This window comes from Microtus pennsylvanicus, chromosome 9, assembly GCF_037038515.1.
Source record: "Microtus pennsylvanicus isolate mMicPen1 chromosome 9, mMicPen1.hap1, whole genome shotgun sequence".
NCBI classification, from domain to species: Eukaryota; Metazoa; Chordata; class Mammalia; order Rodentia; family Cricetidae; genus Microtus; species Microtus pennsylvanicus.
Genome location: NC_134587.1, coordinates 85,101,991 through 85,116,028, shown reverse-complemented (window position 1 = coordinate 85,116,028; position 14,038 = coordinate 85,101,991). Strand labels below are relative to the sequence as shown.

Here is a 14,038-nt window from a genome sequence, read left to right as displayed (position 1 = left end):
CTGTTGTGGGGTGGCCAGTCACCGTTCTAATCAGAAATACAGTACTAGAGGTAGATAAGGTGTCATAGCTTGAAACAGCAGCTGAGGGCAGAGGTTCTCAGCCTTTCTAATGCTGAGACTCTTCAATACAATTTCTCATGTTGTGCCAACCCCCAACATTAACATTATTTCATTGTTACTTCATAACCGTAATTTTGCTACTGTTATGAATCATAATATAAATATCTGACATGCGACCCTTCCCACAGGTTGAGAACCAGTGACCGAGGATCTGGGGAGGTGGCTCAGCAGTCAGAGAACATTTGCTGTTCTTCTAAAGGACCCATGTTTCCTTTCCAGCAGATGTTGGGTAGCTCACAACTGCCTGTAGCTCTAGGTCCAGGGGCTCCGACACCCCTGGTCTCTTAGGGTACCTACACTCGTGTGCACATACCACATAGAGTCAAACACATATACATGCAAATAATTAAAAAGAATTATTTTACAAAGTCACCCTACAGTAATCATTTATGCTTCTAAAGTAGTAAGAACTTGGGCTCACAAATCATAGAAAGCCAAACATGGTGACACAGGCCTGTCATTTCAGTATCTGAGAGACTGGAGCAAAAACGAAAATGACAAATTTGAGGTCAGGTAGTGAGATTCCATTTTAAGGACACTCTCCTTGGAACCCATGCTGGGTTCCCAGTAAGACCTAAAAGTAAAGTTAGTGATTGTCAAGAGCAGACAGCAGCAAAATTCTCAGATCAGGACTTAAATAGGATTAACTGATGAGATGAAGTTAAACATGATATCTCACTTCAGGTAAACTTTACTCAAAATGCATTATAAAGTCATTAGAGAATTTCCAAAATAAACCATAAAACTCAGTAGCGAAGTAATGTTCAGTAAACATTCTGAACAGAAAAGTATAATGTAAGCATTGAGAATAAAACTAAAGACAATGATACTGTGTGCATTGTGTGTAAGTGACAGGAGTGACTAGTAGACCTAGTGCCCTTCTCCTAGGGCATCAGGAGAAGCCTATATCTGTACAGATACCAACAGTGGGCTTTCTTCAGGTTAGCTAAAGGACACAGGCAGGGACAACATGGCTTTGGTGATTTCTGTAGCATATAGTATCTATAGGTTCTGGGTACTAGAAAATGAGTCTGTAGAAACATTGAGTTATTTATGGTGATAAAAAACATAAGACATAGGGCTGGAGAGATGGCTCAGCGGTTAAGAACACGGGCTGCTCTTCCAGAGGTTCTGAGTTCAATTCCCAGCCACCACATGGTGGCTTACGACCATCTGTAATGAGATCTGGTGCCCTCTTCTGGCCTGCAGGCGGAGTACTGAGAATACTGTATACATAATAAATAAATATTTTTTAAAAAGCATAGACATAACATCTGCCAACCATAAGCAGCTGGATTTTTTTGACACTTAGAAGATAGGGTCTTACAGTGTATCCCAGCTCGTCCTGAACTCATGCCAGCCCCCATACCTCAGCCTCTTCAGTGAAAATCGTTAATAAAAAGGGCGTTTCCAGAGTATTGCTGTCTGTGCAGGGAGAAGGGGATGCTATCCATGTTGACATAAGTCACGACACCTCATTGAGTTGCTCTGGTCCTGAGTTCCTATCCACTGTGGCTCACAGAGTGCCTTTCCTCGCCCTCGTGGTGGTTGGGTAGGGCCTAGCATGGCTGCCAGATTTCTGTTCTGTTATCATTTTTTGTGTGTGCCATGAGTGAAGAAAGCGTAAGCATGTCTTTGTCTTTTGTGAAGTCACCTTTGCAAACTAGAAACCCCCCTTGGTAGAAACTCTCTTTTCCCAAGTCCAGCTTCAGTCCTCTTCAGCCTGCGCCTCTGACCCTGTGCCCAGTCCCACTGACGGCTGCCTTGTGCAAAGAGCTGCAGACTGTTACTCTCGGCAGTATCCAGATACACAGGAAATACAGCCTGTGATATCCTGTGTTCATAATAATGTCCCTGGCCTGCGGCTTCAGCCTTCTGTAATACTATCTTAATATGAAAATGTTCATTATTTTTTATCTGATTGCTTTGCATAGTTTATCCTAAGAAAGTCACCATGAGTTTTTGGAAAGATTTTTTCCCCATGAATGTTGTGTTTTTTGTTTTGTTTTTGCAGTTTTATTTAAAATAGAGAAAAGTTGTAAATAACCAATACACTTAGCAATAAAAGTTCAGTTTTAGAGAAATTGGCACATCTATCTTGTATATTACCAATGACACAGAATTGGAGTATTTAAACATGGCATCTCCCATGAATATGAAGCTTAAAGGTTTACTGTATTTTTATTCATGTATGTTTGCGTGTATCTGTGTGCACATATGTATGTGTATAAACATCCTCATTGATCAGAACACTATGTTGGACCCCTGGAGCTGGAGTCACAGGGGGCTGTGAACTGTCAGACATGGGTGCTGGGAACCAAACTCAGGTCTTCTGGATGAGCATTAAGTACTCATAACCAGTGCACCATCTCTCTAGCCCCCAAATTAACCATAAATTGATAAAAGAACTCTAAGATAATATGTCTTATAAAGTCTCATAAAGCCAAAAATGCTGAGTAGGAAAAAGTTAGGCCAGACGTGAATTGAGGTTACCTCTGAATGTTGTGCCTTGCGTATTTTTTGTTTTCTTCAGTGAACATGTGTTCTTTTAGAGAGAGTAAAGATTGGCTCACATTGAGAAAATAAAGTCTGTCTGGCCACTTATGAGGCTGGAGTAACAGACCCTAGAGCCAGCTACCAAGTCACAGGAAGCAGTATTTCTCCCTGTAGACACTGCAGCTGTAAAATGTCATTATGGTCCCCACTTTTTTTTTTTTTTTTTTTTTTTTTTGGTTTTTCGAGACAGGGTTTCTCTGTGGTTTTGGAGCCTGTCCTGGAACTAGCTCTGTAGACCAGGCTGGTCTCGAACTCACAGAGATCCGCCTGCCTCTGCCTCCCGAGTGCTGGGATTAAAGGCGTGTGCCACCACCGCCCGGCTTTTTTTTTGTTTTTTTTTGTTTTGTTTTGTTTTTTTTGTTTTTTGGTCCCCACTTTTTGAGTTTCCTTAATCACTAAGAACTTATTTCAAAGTTCAGACTATCAGAAACTTGACTGGAGTTGTCAGTAGGAAGGACGTACCCTGACTTTGACTGAGGGTCCAGGTCAGTTTTACAGGCGGAAACACATTCCATTTATAATTGAGATGCAGAGCTTCAGCTAAAGGGTTTCTGCACAAAGCAGACCATAGCTAGTTTGCTTTCTTTTTTTAAATTTTTGGTTCCAGAGGAAATGGGACCCTGATTCCCCTAAAGTTGCCTACATTGTAAAGCCGTTGAGCCTATCAGATGATGCTTCATTTAAATTTCACAGGACTTCGTCTTCCCCACCCAGACCCTCCACGGTTTTCCAGCCAATTGTAGTTAGAGATCTCAGTGTATAAACTTAATTTTGTGAAACTCAGGGTTAGAGAATCTAGGGACCTTAGGACTAAGGAAAAGGGAAGGCTACATTAAAATCTCTCTCTCTCTCTCTCTCTCTCTCTCTCTCTCTCTCTCTCTCTCTGTCTCTCACGCACGCGTGCACACCCTAGGTAGTATACATCTGAAGAGTCAGCGATGGTGGTAAGGACCAACAGAAATGATTGACAGTTACTGGACTCTCAACTGGGATAGGCACTGTTCCAAATGTTATAACCCATCATCCAACTTAGCCTGAACAACAGCTCTACAAGACAGAACTCCCAATGCAATTTAGACACTTTAAATTATTTAGATACTTTCAACAATTTTGCCAGAGTGATATAGCCTGTCTTAGAAGTGGGGCTTGAACACATCACGTCGCATGTCAAAGCTCACATTATTAAGCATTCTGATCCTGTTCTAAATCACTCAGTAAACCCTGTTAGGCCATGGATATGATAGAGAGCGTCAGTTTGGCTGGCTGAAGTCGCCATGGATTTTTCTCTCATATGTTTTAATTGGAATCCTTCCAGCATGCTATTCCTAGTTTTTGGCAATTCTGATAACATCTCTTTTAAAATGTTTAGATTTTTCTTAAATGTTTGTGTATAGTATTCTATTCTCCATCCTTGCTAATTTTATTTATTATTTTCTTACTTATTTTTTGAGACAAGTTCTCACTAAATAACAGTGGCTGGCCTCAAACTCACAGAGATCCACCTGCCTCTGCCTCCCAAGTGCTGGGATTAAAGGTGTGCACTACTACACCTCGCTATATCCTTGGTAGTTTTAATATAAAATAGTATTTCAAACTATTTGATTTGCCAAATTATCTCCCACAAGCTAAGGTCTGTTCCATCTTCTATTGTCTTAAGACATTCCAGCATGTGTATGCCCAGAAAACTCAAAAATAGTACTTCTTTTAAAGTCTTTAGTGCATGAAGCATGTGCCTTACATACACAGATGGAGGACTGAAACAAACAGAGAGAGAGACAGTGAGTGACAGACTGGCCGAGGTTGCGTTTGCTATGTAGGTGACTTTGAAGTGGACATTTAAGACCCCAGGCCTGCTGTGAACAGGTTAGAAGTGTGATAATCTGTAGGCTAAGCTTTGGAGCTCACTGCTTCTCAAGTGTTTCAGCTCAGTGGGAAGAGCTCATAAATAACCAACCTGTTCTAAGTCTACTTATCCAAATTTAGTGATTAAAATGCAAGAGAGGTAAGGTGGCCTCTCAGAGGAGCAAGTGACATGTCTTTGTGTGACCTTACCTTGTTCATAACAGAAGAGAGATTGTAGGCATGATAATTGCTGGAGTTGGGAAGCAGTTATATTTGGGTCATGGTACTTCTGTTTTATTAAAGGAATTTAAATTTTTTTTACTGCATTTATTTATTGTGCGTATATGATGCACATATGTCACAGGGCATCTGTGGAGATCAGCAGACAACTTAGGGGAGTCGGCTCTCCCTCCACCACGTTTGAGCCTAGAGATCATTAGGTTGTCAGGCTTGGAGTCTTGGTGGCTTTGCAGCAAGTCTCTTACCTCCTGCAGCATCTCACCAGCCCGCTCTTCTTAATTCTTGGGTTTATACTGTCATTTCGGGGAAACACACCAACAATCTATATAGGTCCAATCAAGGCAAAGTCTACAACTTTCTCTTAGTTCTGGAACCAGACACACAGTGTAACCTTTCTCCTTGGGAGGAAGACGTCCTTGGGCTGCTGGTGTTTGAATAGCTCCAGGAGATCTGAGCGCCTGTGCTGTTTACAATAATCCAGCTTCGCAGACCCATCCCAGGTGGATATAAATAGCGAGGCAAAAGGCAGGTCTTCAGGCTGGAAGTAGTGTGAGGAGGGTTTAAAAACCAGACAATTGTAGCATTAAATCTCCCATAGAAGAAAACATCCTTAGTATCGGGGAAATGGTCATGCCCTCAGTGTTTAAGGACTGAGGGGATTTGAGCAGATAAGGGGAGGGGCAACAGGAGAGCAAGGCTGGGAGTCAGGGCTGGAGAGTGCTGGGAGCCTGGTGGTCTGACTAGGCAGACACTGTCCAGAGGGATGTGGAAGGCAGCAAAGTCTGGGAGTGCTGGCTAGCGTCAGAAAGCCTTTGACAAGATAAGCATAGACCTATATTGAATTTTAGGAAAGCGGGAGAACGCTTAGCAGCATGATGCGTAAGTCAGGCAATCCTCAGTTGTCATCTGGTTGTAGTGCTTACAAGCAGTGGAACTGTGTATGGATTTCTTTTTTTGTGATTAAAAGAAGATAAATTCTTTTTACTGAGGCTGACAATCCTGATATGATAATAAAGTTTTCTTTCTTTTTTATTGGTTTTACTGAGCTCTACATTTTTCTCTGCTCCCCTTCCTTCTTCTCCTCTCCCCTTCAACCCTCTCCCATGGTTCCCATGCTCCCAATTTACTCAGGAGATCTTGTCCTTTTCTACCTCCCATGTAGGTTAGATCCATGTATAACTCTCTTGGGTCCTCATTGTTGTTTAAATTCTCTTGGATTATGAATTGTTTGTTTGGATTTCTTAATCCACTGAGCTTCACTGTCCACCTCTGCAGTGGAGGGGTGACTATATGGGGGTAAATGAAGCCTATGCTTCATTCAGTGTGTGGATGTTAGCTCCTGTTCCGTGTCATTAACTCTTTACTCAGATGGTGTGTATCTCTTCAGTACCATCCCTGACTCATCTGTTCCAAAGCATGAATCACTGAGAACATAAAAAAAAAAAACCAAATTGTTCAGAATATTAGGTGTGCCCATTAAATGTTAGAGATATTAAGTCTTGCTAGTTTAGCTCATTAATATTCATTGAGTCCCTGCTGTATGTTTAGTACCTACCTGAGCCCAAGAGGAGAAAAATAGGCCTATCTTCAAGGGGTTCATAATTAAATAGAAAGCAAAAATATCCTGTCTTTTCATAGGCAAAGCCACAATATTGTCTTGGACTCAAAAATGTGTCTTCAATTTTTAGACTGCCGTGACTGGGCACACAATGACTGGACACACTATTTTCATTTGTTTGTTAATAGCACTCTTGGAGGAAGTGTGAAATAGTAAATAACAGATCCTGTTGTCAGGCAGAAGTGAGCTGGGATTTGGGAGAAGACAGAGTTTAATGTACATTTACATGTTACACAGTAAGACTTGAAGGAAGGCTCGAGGCATGTTAGCTCGAATGAGGAAGATCTTTCAGTGGGATTGCCTGTTTGAAGGAAGTAGAGCAAGAGAAACCAGTTTGGAGAATGCTATGGAAGTTGACCTGGCTGGGGTCTGTCTTTGTACTGAGAGAGAAGGTGCTGGTGGAGAATGGATGCCCTGGAGGGAATGGCAGGCAGGGTGTGGTTACTCCTTTGAGGAAGGGATGGAGTGAACTAGAGGGGGAGCCTTCCTTCCTTCCTTCCTTCCTTCCTTCCTTCCTTCCTTCCTTCCTTCCTTCCTTCCTTCCTTCCTTCCTTCCTTCCTTCCTGTTGCCCTGGCTATCCTGGGACTCTGTAGACCAGGTTGGTCTCAAACTCACGACCCACCTGCCTCTGCCTCCCCAGTGCTGAGATTAAAGGCCTGCGCCACCGCTCCCATGCCCTGCTTGGGGGAGGGGGTTGACAAAGGTGCTCAGATGGGCTTGAATGGGAGAGAACGGCAGAGAACGGAGACAGCCACACTATTGAACCAAAGCAGAGACCGCAGGTGAGGAGAATTATGATGACAGCAGAAGGAAGAATGGGAGGTCGCTTACAGATAGCAGAAGACAATCCAGGGGCTCTTTGAGAAGGGTGCTGGCTCATGGACTTGGTTTCAGGAGGATGGTGTCACTAGTGCAGAAGTGGGCACATAAGCTTAGGGTGTCAGGAAGAGAGTAAAGCGGAAAGACGGGAACAGTCTAGAAAGTTTCCTAATTGACTCATTTTAATATAGCTGCCCTTCAGTCACTCCATTTGCACTGCGGTCATATGTCTGCGGTTATAAATGCGCACATCCCCTGCATTTTAAGAATTCTAAGCATTTATTTGCAGTATATATGTATTTCACTTTTGACTGTCACCTAAAATGATTGGCTGTAGCCAGGCCTCTTTGATGTATGTTTAGGCTTCTTGCTGTGTGTATGAGTGTAATTATAAATACTACTGGCTGGATGCTTTCCCTGTAATCTGACATGCCCCAGCATGTCTTGAAGCAGAGGTTGCATCTGCCATTCCTGTGTGTCCAGAGCATAGAAGAGATCACAAACTTGTTGAAAGCATTTTTGATTTGTTCTCTTCCTTACCAAAGTCCCTACAGTAAACATGTATATGACAGTTTAAGGGTTTTTGTTTTGTTTTGTTTTGTTTTGTTTTGGTAAGTGGATGGGGGATCCAGTCTGTTAAAATTGTTTCCTTACGGTACACTTCAGAAGCACTGTGAGTGTGGACCCTGAAGCTATTTGAAACATCTGGATTGCAGCACACCGGGAGGTGTTTGCAGACACTCTGGAGTGTAGAGACAAGTCAGTGTGTTCTAGTACTAAGCTAAACCCCAGACATAGAGAAGGACGTGGCTGGAGAGTGGTAGGTGTCAGCAGGTCCAGGAGTGTGGAGGCTTCTTGTGAGCTGTTTCCTCATCCATTTAGCAGCTTGCAGGACAAGTCACGTAAGGAGCCATTTTTGTACTTTGCCATAATTTGGTAGAATGACAGCAATTTTACCAGAAAACTATTATCCATAATGTTCCTAGCAAGGCTTCAATTTTGAAAATAGCCTGAATATGTATAATCAGCCTAGAGATATTCTCTATGTGTATGAAGTTCTAGATCTCTCATTTTTTTCTCTCTCTCTCCTTTCTTTCTTTTCTTTTTTCTTTTTTTTGGTCTTCGAGACAGGGTTTCACAGTGTAGTCCTGGCTGTCCTGGAGCTGTCTTCGTAGAGCAGGCTGGTCTCAAACTCACAGAGATCAGCCTCCCTAGTGCTGGGATTAAAGTGTGCACCATCGTGCCTATATGTTTGGATTTCTCAAAGAGCCCTCTTTAGTTGGGATGACATAGAACACAAGGGACGTGTGTGTGTGTGTGTGTGTGTGTGTGTGTGTGTGTGCGCACAATGACTTATAATTAGCTTTTTTTCTTTATTTTGTCTGCTTCCCTGCACATTAGTGTAGGAAGCATACCCCGAGACAACCTGTGTGGGACTGATTTGATGGCGTGGGAATGTCACTGGAGACCTAAGCTCCATTAGCACTGTAGCATCTGTAGCATGTGCCTTGTCCTTATGGTTCTTGAAGGACAGAGGTGACTGATGTCTCTATGTCCGACTTCATCCTGGCTTCACACAGGACATTAATAAAGAGGCAAAGATGAGGCAGTGTGGGAGGCAGAGGCAGGCAGATTTCTCTGAGTTCAAAGCCAGCCTGGTCTTCAGAGTGAGTTCCAGGACAGGCACAGCTACAGAGAAACCCTGTCTTGAGAAAAGAAAACAAAAGGCAGAGATGAACTGTGTCCGGGCTTCTCTGAGAAGGCTGTGGAGCGCTGCTCCTGTCAGCTATGCTGCCCCTCTCTAAACACCGTCTGTTCCCTGATGAGACTGTGGTGGCTGCCAGTGGCTGCCACAGTCCAGAGGTGACCAGGTGTCAGTGCTCATAACAGCTCGCCTTTGCGATGGAGGGAGTCGGACTTCAGGGTAGCTGAAGAAGTGAAGATGCAGATGTGTGAGGAGCCTGCAAATAGCTTTAATTTCATGAGGTGAAAAGCTGAAGATCCTTCTGTCCTAGCTGCCAGGGGCTGGGATCTGCGTTACCAGACTTGCACAAAGTTAGTGCGTAAAGTAGGAACTAATGCTAAATAGCTTTATTGTGGAAAGCCTCTAAACAAAATGATAGAGGAAATTAGACCCTCAGGACAGATCAGTTTGGTTAGGAAATTCCTGCTAGCCACTGAGTGAATTTTAAGAACTTCATTTCTAAGCCAGATGTGGCCTTTAGTCCCAGCACTCAACACAGAGTGGCCAGTGAGGCCAGCCTGGTCTACACGCTGAGTTCCAGGACCCATGGATATATAGTGAAGCCTTATCTCAAAACAAAGCCCAATTAAATACACTCAAAAAAGCCACAGCCCTAGGCTTGCACCTGTTACCTAACACGGAAACTGTTCTGTATTTTCTCTGAATGTTGTTCTCTTAGGCACACACACACACACACACACACACACACACACACACACACACACACACACACACATATATCCCCTGTGTTCTAAGCTGTTCTTGGCTCTCCAATGCATGATAAGCAGCAAGGTGGCTTCAGGAAAATATCTGTGCCAGACTTTCGCAGCAGATGCCCTGCGCTGCTGGTCAGAATGGCCTGGTGAGACGTGATGATGAGGAAATCCACCAGGACCGTGGAGCATGGCTGGAGGGGTTGCGCCAGCTGCACACTGCACTTAGAGAAGGCCCCTCCTGATCCGTCCGCCCTAGCTCAGCCAGTGCCCAAGGCAGCTGAGCGCTGGAAACTTGGCCGAAGAGCTTTGCTTTATATTTCCTTCCTTCCTTCCTTCCTTCCTTCCTTCCTTCCTTCCTTCCTTCCTTTCTTTCTCCTTCCTTCCTTCCTCCCTCCCTCCCTCCCTCCCTCCCTCCCTCCCTCCCTTCCTTCCTTCCTTTCTTTCTTTCTATTATCTTTTTGATAATACCGGGGATGGAATGTGGGGCTTGTATGTGTGATACAAGAGCTCCAGCGTTGAGCTATAGCCCCAACGCTAAGATTTTAATATAATTAAACTTAATAGCTACATGGAACTAGTGACAACCTCCTGGAAAATGAAAACTTAAATGGTAGACCCGATTGTCTTAGTTACTGGGAAGGAAGGTTGAATGGAGGAGTTTAGCATGACCCTGAGAGTTGAACATGACCTTGATATGTTTTCAGAACAGAGTGACTCTTACGGTAAGGCCTCAGAAATGACGAGCAGGTGGCACATTGCCTGACATCTGCTAGGTACTCCATGTATTAGGGTTGTTTGGATGAGTCCTGGGGCCTCGCAGCCCCTGTGCCAAGTTTGGTTAGCATTAGCACAGTCTAAAGGTGTCTCTGAAGGTAGCATTTTCTTGGTATTGAATCTTTTCTTTCTCTCTTTTAAAATCAGGTATCAAATTGTAGTGGAAATAATCCAGGCAACTACAATTAGCAGCTTCCCTCAGCTGAAGAGGCACAAGGGTAAGAATAATCGTGTTTTCTCCCAGTATGCGAAGGTCTACCCCGAGCCCCCTCTCCTGTCAGTGTTTTGGCAAATGTGAAACATTCTGCTGACTTATATTTAAGTAATTCGACTCTATTAAAACAATGGTATAATATCATTAAAAAAAGCAAAAGTAATCTCATCCTGACAAAAATCTGTGTTTTCTTTGTGTGTGCATCTTATGTGTGTATGTTCATGTGTGTATAGGGGCATGTGTGTGCAATACATGTTGAGGCCTGAGAACAACTTTGAGTATCATTAGGCACTTTCTACCTTTCAGGGCAAGGTGAGGGTAGAAGGGTATTTTCCCAGCCTGGGACTTACCAAGGATGCTGGCCAGTTGGCCAATGTGGCCCCAGGATCCGCCTGTCTCCACTCTCTGTGATGGAATTTCAAACCCGTACCACTGGCCCCAACATTTTTTTATGTGGGTTCCGGGAATCAGACTTGGTGTTTGTGCTTTCACGGTGAGCACTTGACTCTCATACACCTATAAAACGCAGCCGTGGTCACAATCGCAGAAGGCTGGAATCAGAGCATGTGCGGTTTCTCTTTTGGCTTTAACTGAGCCTGAGTTGGCATCAATTTCTCACAGTCAGTGTGATCTCCACTAATATTTCTGTCTGAGTTGTGCTCTTGGTAGTATTTAAGTGATCCTCGGAGGTTAGTGTCTCCGTGGCTCACTTAGCCTGTGCCGTCAGGCGAGTGCTTCGATAGCTCAGAGTTTTCCTCTTTTACACTTGTGCTTTAGGCTTTTTGGTTTCTTTTAACTTTCTTTTTAGTTATTTCTTGTGTCTTTCACATCATGCATCTTGATTCCATTCATCTCCCCGTCCCTTCACATCTGCCCTCGGCCCTTGCATCCAAATAAGATAAAACTTAAGGGGGAGGAAAAAGAAGAAAAAAACAAAAAATCTCATCATAGAAGCTGTAGTGTGACACGGTGAGCCACACAGTAAACCTTTTATCCAAGTGTTCTTTGCAAGGAGTCTGTGGCCTGGTTCAACACCCCTGGTTTCTGCTACACTTTCAATGCTGGGCCCTCACTGGGGCTGCTGTTGGATATCCTGTTATTGCCCTGTGTCGTGGAGATCCTGCAGCTTTGGGTCTGCAGGATGAGCACTTCGTGTTCCAGCAGATCATAGATACGGTGGGTGTTTGAGTGGGCCAACTCCTAACCCTGGCTCCGGACCTGGGTAGTTGCAGGGTTTATCAGTCTGCCAGCTCCCCCCTATTCCCACCACCAGGGTGAGCTCTCCAGCACTGTCCTGGCTAGTGCAGCCCTTGCAGAGTTGAGCTGCTTCTGCTTTCATGCCCTTAGGGTTCGCTCTCCCACACCTAAATCATCAAGGCCAGCTCTACTGTGTTGACCAGGATAGGTGCAGGGCTACTCTCCTAAGTTCTGCCCCTGGTGAGGGACAGGGACAGCTCTCCCACACTTATGACCTTTTTACCCTTTTTATTTATTCTTTGTGGCGGGGTTGGGGGTAGGGCCCACTTTCCTGAGTATTGCTGTTGGTAAAGGGGAATGACAGCTCCCTCCCCTGCTGGAGGCAGTCCCAGCTGTGCCACTCTCGTGCACCCTGTCTACAGGGTCAGCTCGATTGTGATGCCCAGGCGAGGCGCAGGGCCCATTCTCCCAAGTGCTGCAGCTGGTGAGCGGCAAGGGGAGGAGGGCTTTTTTCTCTCACCCATGCCATCACATGGCAGACAAGATGGGCTTAACCTGCTCTCCCATTCTCACGCTCTCGGGGCCAGCTCACCCATGCCCCTTCATGGCGTCAGCTCGATCGTGCTGCCCGGGTGAGGTGTAGGACCCTCTCTCTAGAGTACTTAAGCCATGAGGGGCATGACCAGTTCTCCTTAGTGGTGCAGCCTGGGAGGGGCAGGGCCAGCTCTGCACAGGCCTAGTGATATCAGGAGCCAAGGACATCAACATAGACAGCAGCTGCTTGAACACCACGAACCCAGCCATGGATTCCTGCAACAGCCCAGACCCAGACACCACCATGACCTTGGGTGGCTATCACAGCACTCACCTCAGCCTACTCCTCACCACTTTCATCTCCTCAGATCCGCCTCTGTCCACAGGACAGGAACCATTCTGTCTTCCTCTCTCCCATCTCCTCAGATCCACCTCTGTCCACAGGACAGGAACCATTCTGTCTTCCTCTCTCCCATCTCCTCAGATCCGCCTCTGTCCACAGGACAGGAACCATTCTGTCTTCCTCTCTCCCATCTCCTCAGATCCACCTTTGTCCACAGGACAGAAACCATTCTGTCTCTCTCTCCCACACCACACCATACATTTGCTCACCATAATAGTGCTCAACGACCAGACCACCCTGGACCTGTGCGTGGGTCTCCTGTGCTCAGTCTGTTCTAGTGCTGGCAGGACCAGGCTTTCCTTTGTTTTAAGTTGCCAAAGCCCAAATATATGCTCTATCTTTTTGCCTATTTGTTTCTCTTCAAATGAAGTAGGGTTCTTACCCAGGCTCTCCCTGGGGAGGGATTGGATATGAGATGGCTTTTAACTTCTTGTAGCTTACCTGTTGCTCACACATTCCCACCCCCCTTACATACGTGAAGTTGGAGGACATGCTAATATCATCAGCATGGAATTTGCTGTAGACTGGAAACTTCCCTTTCACCTGGAGGAATAGACTTCTCGTAAAAATCCTCAGATCTGTTCAAATTCCTGCCAAGTAAAAGTGTGTCGAAAGAACGGAAAAGAGTTGGGCCAGGGACTTTAAAACATGCCGTTGTACCAAGTTTCTAGTTAGCCCAGGGCAAAGAGAAGCCTGAGGACTATGACCTGTCCCTCCAGTCCCCCGGAAAGTCGGAGCTGTGTGTAGGGGAAGCAAGGAAGGTGCAGATGAGGAAGAGGATCTGGTCTTGAGCCCAGCTCCCAAGGAAGACCATACATATCCCGCCATGGAAATCTTGTCGAGTACCTCTTTGGTGATAGCAAGTGGTGTGAAGCTAGAGACTCCTACCTAACTGGGCGGAAGTCAAGCAGTAAAAACCCCGAATATTTCAGAAGGTGCTACGTGCTTTGGCGAACAGTGTGCCTCTGTGGGCAGTGAGTCAGGCTGGCAGGAGATCTGTTTCAGCTGGGGGGGAGGGGGGTGGTTTTGTCTCGGTAGTAGCATGAGTTGACCTCACCCGCATGGTGCACTGTGAGTATTGGCCAGGGACTTGAGAGTGTCTCCTGAGCGAGGGACTAGTGTAGCCCTGAAGGCTGAAGCTTGGAGATGCACATGTGTTCACACCCAGACATGCACCACCCCTCCGGTCTCCGGAAGGAAAGCAGGGCATGATGGAGGAGGCTCTGGTAGCTGCCCTGCCCCTTCCTCCATGTGAGAACG

At 45.3% G+C, this 14,038-nt stretch overlaps 1 protein-coding gene across 2 annotated transcripts in view; it reads left to right on the top strand.

Moving 5' to 3' along the window:
- Snx25 (sorting nexin 25) overlaps positions 1-14,038 on the top strand; it is a 103,979-nt gene that overhangs the window by 53,740 nt on the left and 36,201 nt on the right. For both annotated transcript variants that reach the window (XM_075986708.1, XM_075986707.1), the window contains exon 6: positions 10,578-10,648. In XM_075986708.1, coding sequence (XP_075842823.1) covers positions 10,578-10,648 — 71 coding nt within the window. The remainder of the gene's footprint in view (positions 1-10,577; positions 10,649-14,038) is intronic.